The 13,474-nt window shown below is 34.7% G+C and overlaps 1 protein-coding gene across 7 annotated transcripts in view; it reads right to left on the bottom strand.

Moving 5' to 3' along the window:
- CACNA2D1 (calcium voltage-gated channel auxiliary subunit alpha2delta 1) overlaps nucleotides 1-13,474 on the bottom strand; it is a 498,706-nt gene that overhangs the window by 84,965 nt on the left and 400,267 nt on the right. For all 7 annotated transcript variants that reach the window (XM_073009174.1, XM_073009173.1, XM_007982343.3 and 4 more), the window contains exons 11-12: nucleotides 6,655-6,813; nucleotides 1,338-1,442 (exon numbers count right to left, since the gene is read on the bottom strand). In XM_073009174.1, the coding sequence (XP_072865275.1) occupies nucleotides 1,338-1,442; nucleotides 6,655-6,813 (264 nt within the window). The remainder of the gene's footprint in view (nucleotides 1-1,337; nucleotides 1,443-6,654; nucleotides 6,814-13,474) is intronic.

Raw genomic sequence — 13,474 nt, 5'->3', positions numbered from 1 at the left:
TAGATACTCATAGGCCAAAAATTTTAGCACCTAGAGTGTCTTAAAGTGTTCCAAAAATTTAAACCTTTGTTTAAAAAGTTTGAGCTCCTGTAAAAGGTGACTGGAATGAGAAGCCGCATTTCAAGATAATGATATTTAGATTGGACAGTTTTAGGATCGATACATAGAAAAGAGGCTTTTTTTTACTGTATTTATGAATTTACTGTAAACCAGTAAATTCTTCACTAATTCAACCGTTTCATTATTTCATCAAACTGTTCCCCATTATTCACAATATTTTGTCACCAAACCATCTGAACATATTAATTCATTTTTGTCTCGCTTTTGAACACCCAATCCATATGTGTTCCTCAAGCACATATAAAACAATCCATTAGAGCTAGTAATAACTCCTTTCAAAATGGTGAAAATTCCAATCAGAAGCAAAGTGAATGGGCATTTTACCCTGCAGAGTCTTCTTATATATAAATGTATAATTTTTGTAGAAATTGTTGAAACACCAGAAAGTTTATAATTTCTAATTACTTTTTAAATGAATCATTAGCATTGTAGGAAACATTTAGGTTGAGAATCACAGTACTCTTACAAAATATGGAGTGTTGGTCAGAAAACTGAAATAAGCTGATGATAGGACTGCTAGAGAAGATAGAGTTTGATTGAAGCTGATATTCCTCCACAGTATCAGGTTCAGTGAGGTCCCACTCTCTGTAATACTCTTCCCTTATAGTAAAACATACATTCAACTATATTCCAACTACAAACTCTAATCTTCACAGTCTTCATTTGCTTATGAAATGCTTTATTTTAATATATTATACCTATAAAAAAGATTTGTCTTCATCTTTTCTTGAAAGGAATCAGTTTTCAAATGAGGATGTAGTTTTTGCTGTTGTAAACTGCCTTTTTGTAAATTTACAAAACAATAGACATTTGTTGAATATTTAGGAAATTTGAGTATTACTTCAATCTTTAATAAATAATATAATAAATTTTATCCAATAAACTTTAAATGTTTAAATTTTTCCTATTTTTCCATTCCTTGGATTTCTCTATTTTAATAACATTTTATTTACAATCTATGCATAAGAATAAAATAGGACCCATACATATATTTTATTAAAATATGAGGCATGAGTTACCTGTGAACATGGTACAAATATTATATTTAACAGCTCTCTAATTCACCCATTAGTTTATAATCTGTGATTCATATGGCTTTATAATTGGCACACTCAAGTTTTAAACCAAAAATTCTCCCCTCACTACCACTACCCACTATCTCTTTAAAAACCACCTAGATCAATATTAAATTTTAAATATTATAAAATTACACTCACTTTTTTATCTTTATTGTATTTGGTAAATATCTCCTGGGCTCTCTCTTCTCCTCCATCCGTGAACAGCATAATAATCTTATTGCAGTTTGCTCTGGAAACATTATACTGTTAAAAACAAAACCAAACAAAACAATATGCGTATCATTCACAATATAAGAGAAAATAAAGCTATATGGAAAGTGCATGAGCAGGTTGCAAGTCATTAATGAAATATCTGCTCACAAAATATATTCTAAGAACTGGTTCCTGGATCGGTTCAGGCCCACCCCCTTCATCAGGCCTTCCCCTTACCACCCAGATAACCATAGGTCTATCTCACTTCCTTCAGCCTTTGATCAAATGCCACTTTATCATGAGGTGATTCTTCACAACTATGTTTTAAATTGCAGTCTCCCTCCCAGATAGTATCTTCACAGCATTTTACTTTCTTTTATTTACATATTTTATTTTCTTGTTTGTTTATTGTTGGTGTCCCCCAACAGAATGTAAGCTACGTAAGCAAAGTAAGTTTTTTCTTTTTTGCTCAGACTTTTTTGTCCCTCCCTAGAAGACCGCCTAGCACATAATAAAATCTCAGTAGTTTCTTAAAAAAATGAGCTTTTAATAAATGTTTGTCAATTTTATGCCCATATAATTTTATAGTATAAACCAAAAATAACATTATTTTAAAATGTGTATCTTCAGTCCACTTCCAAATAAGTGTTTTCTTCCCTCTTTATTCATTCTACTTTATTCACTTTACCTGTTTGAAATCACAAATCCTAAAACTGATCACTTAAAATCCAATACTCTTTTGTTCCTTTGTAAAGGCCAATACCTATTCCCACGATATCCTCCTATCCTCTCTCAACCAACCACACATATTCTAATCCTGAAAGACTCAAGTCCATGGTAAATCTTCTTACACTTTAAGGTCTCCAGAAGAGTTAGATATGGGAGAATAATGTATTAGCACCAAAGGGCCATTAAAATGAACAATTAATTTAGAAAGCTGGACTTCTCTGAGGTCTAAAATTATTATCTTAACTTTTCTACTGTTATGAAATGTGTTTGCTTTAAATGCTGAGAATAAAAGATCACACTAATTTATGAATGCTCAGCTTCTTTGAAAATGTCAACCCTAGGTTCAGTGCTGTCCAAAAGAAATATAACATGAGACTAATATGGAACTTTAAATTTTCTAATAATTACTTAAGGGGAGTAATAAGAAATATTCAACATTAATCCTAATAATATATTTTCTTAAACCTAGTCATCCAAAATATTAATCAATATGAATATTGAACATTAATCAATATTGAGATGTTATACAGCTTTTTCTTCCACAATAAGTCTTCAAACTTCAGTATGCATTTTATACTTATACAACACATCAATTCAGATCAGCCACCTTTCAAGTGCTGACTAGCCACCTGTGATTCTTGTTACCATATTGTACAGCACAGCACAGCCCTGGCTTTTAAATGACTAATATTTTTAAAAACTCATTAATTTTTCTCTAGTGTTCTAAGTCATTGAAGGTCCATGCTCTACCTTACTCTTTCAAAGAAGATAAAACCCACTTTCTGTTGTGAAAATTAATAAATACAACATTTTTCTTTATTAATGAAAAGATCCTGTTTCAGGTCATCTCACTCCATTGACTCAGCCATTAGAACACTGGCAGTAAAGGCTTTTAATCAAGCATTGTGGAAGCACAAGTATTAACTAATATAATTTGTCACTCTCAAGCATGGCTCTTATCTTTGAAGGTAACCTATCTGAAAATCTGACTACACAAAAAGTTGCATATTTTATCATCAAAATACTTTTGTGAAACGTGCCTCAAATCTCTTAACTAAAATTAGTTTCTCTGGTGATTTGTCTTTTTTATCTGCATGTGTAAACTAGGCAAAATAATATGTACCTAAAGAACTATCCTGTAAAAATGTTAAACAAAACCATAGGACATGGTTTTGTTTTTGAAGTACTGAAAGTACTATTATCGGACGCAAATATCAATGTAAATTAACACATTAGGTCTTGCTGATCATTTGTATATCTAAGTAAATAAAATTATAATAACATTTCCCAAGAGAGACCGATGTTAGGGAATACACAATAGAAGGAATATGGGGAAAATAAAGAAACCGTTTTGCCTACAACATGATTTTTCCTAGGAGTAGCCTCTCAGGACTTATGGTGGAGCCAAGTACATAATAGCAAATTTTCATTGCATTTGCAATTATCTAAAGAATCACACAGCAACAACAATTAACTGGTTTTGAACAAATTCAGCCCAAAAAACTAGATTATTTCAATAAAATTACAATTAGTAGAGTTGATAACTTGCTTTAATATGGTACTTTGCTGTATTTCTGTGTGCCAGTATATAGCACAGCATCTATCATACATGCACTCAATATAAATGTTTTTGAAAAATGCATATATGTGGTAATATTTTATGAAATGGTACCAGAAGATTAATTCAAATCTAAATGTAAGTTTTACTTTGGGACTTATATGTCTAATTCTATTTAATACTTGCTTCAGTGATCTTAAAGGTGGACGCTGCAAGGACCAAAAAAGAAAAAAAAATAGCACTTGAGTAATAAAATGACTGGAAGTGTTTGAAAGAAAACAAAATATGCTTCAAATTATTTTAATATAAAGAATTTCAATATATATATGAGATGTATGGAAAGCAAAACATATTAGACTTACTTAGGGAACAACTGGGACCATATTTTTAAAATCATTACAATTGTAGCAGTTATAAAGGCAGCAGGAGAGGCCAATAGGAGTTAAATCATATTTTATCAGCAACTAATAAATCTGGAAGTTAATGTGGCCTCTCTAGTGAGGCTGCCTCTGAAATTGTACTTTACACTTGAAACTCCTGATCATTTCACAACTGAAACCTAAACAGGAGGCAATGAAGTGAGGGGAAAAAATACTAAGAAGAATAATGAAAATGCCAAGATCAAGGAAACTCAATTATTGATTTAAGCAAAAAATAATTTTTATCAAAAACAAGCATATTCCTTTACTAGAGGAAGAATACATCTTAATCTAATGGTTAATTACATTACAATTTCATAGTTTTGAGCTTTCAATTTTTATTAATGAACATGCAACATTTAACAAACATATGCATTTTGCCATGCATTATTTCCCTTGAAAATAGCAGGGCTGCACATCTCTGATTTTCTGTCTTCTTACTTGTCTAACGGTGTCTATTAAATAACATGACCTCAAATTCAACATATCTGAAACTGAGCTATTTCTACCCCACATTTCCTCTATGTGGGTTCCTGTGTAATCATCTATTTACTAGTTCAGTTGAGAGAATGTAATCATCTAAGCCCCTCTCACTCTGCAACCCAGCCCACACCACTTAATCAGTTCCCATGCCACGCTCCTTAGTAGCTCCTCACTTCTATTCCCACACCAGGATCTCTACAATAGCTTCCTTAACTGAGAACACTCCAAGGCCACACTCTAAAGTTTTCCTTTGCCCCTACACTTCCTTAACTGATACCTCATGGCCTTTCCATTTCCATCAGGTTCCTATGTTGCTCATGTCCTAACTATGGCAGCCATCTGCAATTTTTTACAGTGCTATGTTGTGTCACACTTGTGTGCTTTGTCTACAATGTGGTCCTTTTTCTGAAATAATTTTCCCTTCCTCTACCTACCTAAATTCTAATCATTCCTCAAAATCTCATTTTCACGGGATTGCCATACTTTCCTGACCTTTGAGTGAGCTGAGCCTATTCTCTGTGCTGTCCCAGGGAACACACTAAATACCCTGTAATGGCACTTGCACACTGTTCTATGGATGATGATTTAGCACATTATGCTGGGCCTTCTGAGAACAGCTGGTCCTGTTTACTTCTATAATTCCAGCACCAGCACTATGACAGGAATTGGTGATGCATTCAATAAATATTGGCTGAATGAATAAATGAATCATCCAATTGGATATCTCAAAAACTATTCAGAATACTCACTCAGGAAAAACAAACTCATATTTGCATAAAGACCAAATGTAACAGTTCATTCAGTGATTCAGCAAATATTAACAGACATTATGATCTGACTTTTTACCAGACATGGGCTAGTAATTACAGCAATAATGACCATGACTCCAATACCACCCAACAACCTACACCTGTGTGTGTGGTTTGCTACATGCCAGGTTCTATGGGCAATCTTATGCACAGTTCTCTGAGGTACATGTTATAGTGACCTCTAATGCATACATGTGGAAACCAAGGTGCAGAGAAGTAAGGTTCCTACTCTCAAACATGATGATAATATTGCCTAGTAAGAAATAAAATAATTGAACAACGGTCCCTTCTTTTAAGTAACTCAAAGTGAAATAGAGGGCAAGGTAATTTAAAAACACTAGTCCACAGTATAAGACACACACTGTAAGGCCAGGTGCAGTAGCTCATGCCTGTAATCCCAGCACTTTGGGAGGCCAAGGCTGGTGGATCGCCTGGGGTCAGAAGTTCAACACCAGTCTGGCCAATATGGTGAAACCCTGTCTTTACTAAAAATTAAAAAAAAAAAAAAATTAGCTAGGCATGGTGGCAGGTGCCTGTAATCCCAGCTACTTGGGAGACTGAGGTAGAAAAAACGCTTGAACCCAGGAGGCGGAGGTTGCAGTGAGCCGAGATCGTGCCACTGCACTCCAGCCTGGATGACAAGAGTGAAACTCCATTTCAAAAAAAAAAAAAAAAAGACACATGCTGTAACATGGGGCAATAAGCCAGTATCTGACAGTGTAACTGTAGACGCTGATGAGGGACTGTGGGGAATCGTCACTGAGAAAGAAGCCCTGCTCCAGGAGTTGCATTTCTGTTCATCTTAATGTCTACCATTTGGAACTTTCTGTACATTTAGGAACAAATGAAAGACCCAAACGAGATGTTTAAAACTAAAATGTTCTCAGTAACTATTTGATGATTGAAAGTGTGAGGTTACAGATAACTACTGTAGTGATTGAGATAAGAAAAAGTAATGATATTCTATATAGGCCAATTAAGTTTCAAGGGTGTATTCAAAATTAAATCCAACTATTTCCTCATAAATTTAAAAACACAGATTGAAAAACATAAAGATCAAAAACTTAAAAATCTACATTTTAGATACCTTTTGAATTTTAAATTCAAAAATAAAAATAGTTCAAAGGTTTCTTCTGCCTGCACACATCTGCTTTTTAAATAAATGGAAAACAGTACTATGTAATCCCAGACAGTAGCTATCAGAATATTGAAATTCAGATACAACAATTGAACAAGAAAAAAAAAAGATATAGCATGATACTTACATTAAGTAGCTGTTCAAAAGCAAAACTAAAGCCCTTCTTATAATCTGTAATTCCTTTGGCTGTGATATTATTCACCGCATCTTTCAATACTTTCTTATTTCTTACATTTGCTTGGACAAGGTGCTGAAAACAGCTTACATCCTGAGCATTGCTGTTAAACTGCAAAAGATCAAACAGTAAATATATAAATGAACATTTAAATCAATCATATAGTTTTCATAGAATTTGTGTTTGATACTCCTAAACGGTATTGCATTGCTTACTCTTTCAAATGGAAAAGTGAGTAGGCTGGTAACAAAGGTGCATTAAGAAACAAATGGCAATTTTCATCTGAGCTACCAACCCATACTGGAACGCTGAGTCTGCTGCTTATATTCCCGAAGCCTGGTTTTCCTGCTTATAAATTTGAGAATTAAATTATATGACATCCCTTCTAGTTCTCAAATTTGATGAGCATGTAGAAAAAATAATCCAAAGCAATGAAATACATTGAATTTCAGAAATGATATGGGATGCCTGCCCCGGTTGTCGGGACATGTTAAATATTTTCATTGCCTCTTATTAGGAAAGATTGGTTGGAAAAGTAATACACTGAAAACATGAATCAATGTTTAGTCATTTTGAAATTTGAGGGTGCTGTTTTTCTATGGAGGCTAACAGAGGAAAGCTATCTGAATCAAGAACAATTGGTGGCCTTTTAGAAACATCACTTTAGAGGTTACTAAAGAGTGCCAGGGGAACCATGGAGGCAAGGCGATGGGACCCTGAACAGCAGAGAGGCTGTGGGAGAGAAAACATCAACTCCAACGTTAACTGCCCAAGATGGAAAATTTAAGAACGATCATCAAAGTAACTTCGTCAGCCCCATAAAAAATATTTACATCGTTCTCTGGATATTTCCAAAAAGAAAGAACAATAGGAATGCTGCAACAAAATCCAGGATAATAGGATGAGTGGAGTCATTCAATCATTTATTAACTCTGTAATCTGTGGAAGTTCTTCAGCTCTTGGCACCTAGACTGTCACATGTGCAAAATGGGAATAATAATAAAAAGCATACTTGCCAGAAAAAAGGAACTGGCCAGATAAAATGTTAAAGATACTTTCAGATCAAAAACATATACTTCTTTTAATGAGTGGGTCACAATTTATTACATATTCTTGCAAATATAATTCATCTTTATTTCTCTGAAGATCACTGAACCTAATTATAAGGTGCACGGCACAATTCATCAGTTTATTAAGCAAATATTTACTAGCAGCCTATTATATACCAAGAATCATGACTGGTAGTTTTACTTTCAGGCATAATTATTTGCACACACACAAATACCATAAATATATAAAGTTATATAGTGTCTACTATGTGCTGCATTTACTATATATTCTACAAATGTAAATCATTTTATCTTTACAAATGTTCTTTAAGATAAACGTTATTATCCCCATTTTATCTATGAAAAAACTCATCCTGTATTGCCTCTCCATATAGTGTAATAAATTATGATTCATTCTATAAAGCAATATAATATTATGCTCTAGAAGACAATATCAGGAGAGGCATTTCTAATTTGGACTGTGAACATTTGAAAGAAAATTCTCCTAAACAACGGCATTTCCTGTGATTCCAGAAAATGTTCCAGTGAAGAGCACAAAGGAAGAACATTCCAAGCAAATAGAACAATATGTGCAAAGGCCCTGACATGGAAACAAAAGAATTCTTTTTAAGAAAACATAAGGAGAGTGAGTTTAGCTCGGTCTCATAGGAGGACAAAAGATATAAAATGAGTTCAGAGAGGGAGGCAAGGGCTAGATCATGTGAGGTCCAATGGAAATGTTGAAGATGATTTTATTTTCTATGAAATGGAAAGTCACTGGGAGATCTTAAGCCAGATGTAAAATAACTGAATCTAGAATTTTAAGAGTGCATCCTAGCTGTTGTGTGGAAAATGCACTTGAGATGAGCACAATATAAAGGAGGGAGAGTAATTAGAAGGCTTTGCAGTAACCTAGCTGAAAATACATAGTGGTTTTGTTATTTGTGGAGATGGTTAGAAAGGAAAGAATTCAGGAGGTTATTTCTGAGAAAGAATCAAATAGGACTTGGTGGTGGATTTAGCAGGATGCATAACAGAGCGGTATCTTGAATAACTGCCAGGTCTCTGACTCAGGCATCTGGAAGGAGAGAGGACTGGAGGGATGACTGGTTCAGGGATAATTGAGGAATAGAGAAGAGAGGCACAGAGTGCAACTTAGGGTGAGATTTCAATAGATGTGAGATATGCAAGTGTACATGTCAAGAAATGATAACATTTAAAGCATGAGGCTCAAAATAAGTCTTGGTTAAATAATTTATAAAAGAAAAAACAGAAGGCTTCAGGGAAAAAAAAAATGGTTTAAAGCCATATGAAAACAAAACATAAAAAGTAGAGAATAGGAGTACCTGAGAAAACTAAGTAAGAGCAAGTTTCCATGGAGACAGGAGGAAAATCAGGAGATTAGACTGCTTTGGATGAGAGAAAAATGTGTCAAAAGGAAGATACTGTATGGAGACAGAGAAGATGGGGACTTAAAACTGCCCAGTAGGGCTGGGCACAGTGGCTCACACCAGTAATCCCAGCACTTTGGGAGGCTGAGGCGGGTGGATCACCTGAGGTCGGGAGTTTGAGACCAGCCTGATCAACATGGAGAAACCCCATCTCTACTAAAAATACAAAATTAGCCTGGTATGGTGGTGCATGCCTGTAATCCCAGCTACTCGGGAGGCTGAGGCAGGAGAATCGCTTGAACCCAGGAAGCAGAGGTTGCGGTGAGCCAAGATTGCACTCCAGCCTGGGCCATAAGAGCAAAACTCTGTCTCAGAAAAACAAAACAAAACAAACAAAAAATGCCCAGTGAACTCATCCACGTTATGTAGGCAGCCTTGGGTGGGCAGGGGGAGGGCAGAACCAATGGACAGCAGGAGCATCTGAATGCAGGAAAATCCTCAAAGTGCCTTGGCTGGATGCAGAGCAGGAAAACAGGGTGGCATCTGTAGGGTAGACCAGGGGTCAAGAAAACTCTACTTTAAAGTTAGGGGTCACTAGCGCATGAGAAGACTGGTATCAAAGAGAGAAGAAGAAAAAGACGCAGGAAATAGAAGAGAGGTAAAAAATAAAGTTCGTGGAAATGTAGGAACAGATAGATCCAGGTGACACACAGAGGAATGGCCCTTTAGGAAAATGCACATCAACTTCATTATTCTAGGAAAGAAGAGTGGAAGCTGACCCGGCCAGGTGGTATGTGGATTTGGACGATGATTGTTACTGTCTGTGGCATTTGTCTCCTTTAACAATGAGGCAAGGTGATTAGGATAATGAGAGGAGAAGGAAGGCTTAGAGAGAAGAAAGATAAAACAAGAGGTAAAATATCCTGCACAGATAGTGAGCCCTTTTCCACGTTTATTTTGAACACGACTTTCATGAATATCACCAGTGTGAGAATAAAGTTCCAGTATATTTACTTACCGTTTTCTATAAATTCAAATATTGAAAACTGGGTATCTTCAGGTCCAAATGACCAGTCCCACTGCCTCTTTTATCGCTCTTCTATCCTTTGGTTATTGGATGCAACCTTATTCTACATGTTCCATTTCCTTTTTCTTTATTTTTTTATTTTTGTATAACAGTGAGGTTTTTTTTTTTTATTATACTTTAAGTTCTAGGGTACATGTGCATAACGTGCAGGTTTGTTACATATGTATACTTGTGCCATGTTGGTGTGCTGCACCCATCAACTCGTCAGCATCCATCACCTCGTCATTTACATCAGGTATAACTCCCAATGCCATCCCTCCCCCCGCCCCCCTCCCCATGATAGGCCCCGGTGTATGATGTTCCCCTTCCCAAGTCCAAGTGATCTCATTCCATTTTCAAAACAAATAAATATTAGAATTCCCCTGTATTGGTAAGTAAAAATACAGTTTGCCAATATATTAATAGTAAAGTGACCTTAGAGAATTATTAGAAATGGTTACAGGAAATGTTATTAACTGGCTTATTTAAACCATGAATCATCATAAAGGTACAAGTTATGCAGAAATTGAGCACTGAATAATGTATTGCTCAGAGTCTTTCAGTTGACTTTGACCTGCTTTTAACACAGAAAAGTGAAGCATCTCATTAAGTCACTTTAACACAAACTGGTTAAATGTGAATTCAATTCATTAAATACATATTCCGTAGTGTATAACAGAATTACTACAATTACACTCATAATAAAACTCATAATGTACAGAAAGGAATAACTTACAAAGTATAACTCCCTATACCAAATCTTACTCTCCTAGGAAAGTGATGAGAAATTTGAAAGTTTACAATCAGATAAGACTATATTTCACAGGTATCTTAGACTCATCAGCTTATATCATATTATATATATTTTAAATTAGGTTAATTTTCATGGGCTGAAGTGGCAGTCTTTGATAACATGTGCCTAGATACTAATTTAAAACCACATATTAAAAACCTTAGAGTGAAAGTGTAATAGTAAACATATTACAAAACCTTGAAATGGTATATGGTGATTGAAAAGAGATTGAAGGAGCTCTGATTTTTCATCTATTAAGAAAATACTTCTTGTAAAAGTATGTATTTAACATGACAGAGTCAGAAATTCAAACATTACATTGACTGCTTTTCCAATTCCAGAAAATTCAACTAAGTAGGTCACTCATTAGAACTGCTGAGAACAATTTCTGTTACCCTGTTTAGATAGGAAGGCACGTGTGTTAACATGGGCATCTGGGGTAAAAATCCTGGAGGGCTTTGTATTTCAACTGCAGCACTGGGGCATTCTTTCCTTTACCCTTCCACATCTCTTGTTCCTTCTGCCAAAAACACTTTTTCCCACTATATATACTGTTCCTTTGCCCACAATACTTTTTCTCCCTTCTTCACTCGGTCCTCATGAAAGTTTTCATGACTTTCCCTAACTAGATTAAATTACCCAGTACTAAGCTCTCCTAAATCTATCTCTTTTTTACAGAGCAACAGTTATAATCTCATATTTCTCTGTATCCTAGCTTGATAAATAGGCCCTCTATTGGATTATTAGCCCAGATTGCCAGAGAATATGTCCACTTCACCACTGCATCTTCTGTGCTTGGCATGTAACAGACATGCTATAAATATTTACTAAATAAATGGATAAATGTTTAAACTCTTTGGTTGTGGGCTTTAAGAAAATTAGAAGTCAGTGTAAAATGTTGATCAATAATCGAGCTATAGATTTATAAGTAAATCAATTGCATCTTAGCTCTGCAATATGTTGTTAAACTGCTACATTCAAAAGGACAAATACTCTGTTCAAATAGACATTAAAATAGTCAAATAATGATATACAGAACATCTAACATAGAGTCTGACACACAGTAGATGTTAAATGGCAACTGTATTGTTTTAAAAATTATTTAAGTAAAAAGCATTAGGATACTCAGTACTAAAATTAGAACGGATTCCTAATTCATAAGATTCAGATAAACTGCCTCAGCTGTATTGAGCTTGAAATAAAGTTTACTAACAGGATGATACAAGTGTCCCTCAAACATTAGTTTAGTGTTTGAAACAGTTTCTGATAAAACTATGATCCATGCATTTCAATCTTCCAAACAACCTTTTTATTAATATCACCATCAAGTACACAAATCCACAAATCGAAAGATGCTTTCCAGTCAAAACAAAGTATCAGTATCTCAAATGAAATAAGCCAAGCTTTTGGTTTTGTAAAGGCAGTCTCTATTTTTGTTCTAATTTCCTCTGCTGAATAAGAAATCATTCCACAAAATAGTTCTGAGAAGAGGGACTCTGCTCGTCATCACATTATGTCAGGATACAAACAATGAAATATTCCTATTGCCTTAATATACACTACAAGTCAAAGAAGCAGAAAGTTACTGGGAAGTGCCCTTTGCCTGGAAATGGCAACTGGAACACATCTTCTTGGAGTCCCAAGTCTTCCTTTGAATGATTTACTGGAGTCAAGTAGTTCAGAACTAGAAACATGAAGAATTAAAGACAAAAGATCTTCTTAAGGTCTTTTGTGTTTCAAGGTTTCTACTTGAAACTTCAGTGAAAGAGAAGCAGCTCATTTATTCTTTGCCCACTTGATCTGTCTTTTTAAAATTATTTTTAGTTTTAAAACATGAGACAGGGTCTTACTACTTTGCCCAAGCTGGTTTCGAATTCCTGGCCTCAAGTGATCCTCCCACCTCGGCCTCCCAAGCAGCTGAAATTACAGGCATAAGTCACCGTACCCAGCTATCAACATGTCTTTTAATTTGCATCCCTTCCCTTCAGAAAGACTGTTCTCCTATGCACGGATTCTAAATGTTTAAAGGCAGGCTTTCTTTAGGGTACTTTGTACATTGTTTAGTCCTAAAGCATTTTTAATAAGCAAAAACAGGACATAAATATAGTTTTTGAAAAAATTGTTCAATATTTATTACTTAACATGTCTTAATGTTTTATTTTCTCTATTTTTGGCATGCAAAATAAATAATGGTGCGAAATTGTTGGCTCAAGTCATGTAATGATCAGCAAAAATAATAATTCAAATGCAGACCTGACTGCTTTGGAAAAGGATTTTTTTAATTAAAATAATATTAGTAACCTTATTTATGCAAGTTAACTATGATGGATAACATATATAACAAATTTATATTTTATAAGCTATATTAAATAATTTAAATAAGAAATAAAATTTTGCATGTTAGTAAGAACAGAAATTATGGTATCAGACACTATTCACATTTTGGCCACCAGATGGCGATGCAGGAAAATAA

Source organism: Chlorocebus sabaeus, chromosome 21 (assembly GCF_047675955.1).
Source record: "Chlorocebus sabaeus isolate Y175 chromosome 21, mChlSab1.0.hap1, whole genome shotgun sequence".
In the NCBI taxonomy this organism is placed as follows: domain Eukaryota; kingdom Metazoa; phylum Chordata; class Mammalia; order Primates; family Cercopithecidae; genus Chlorocebus; species Chlorocebus sabaeus.
The sequence above is the reverse complement of the archived record's forward strand: the minus strand, read 5'-3'. Positions and strand labels throughout refer to the sequence as shown.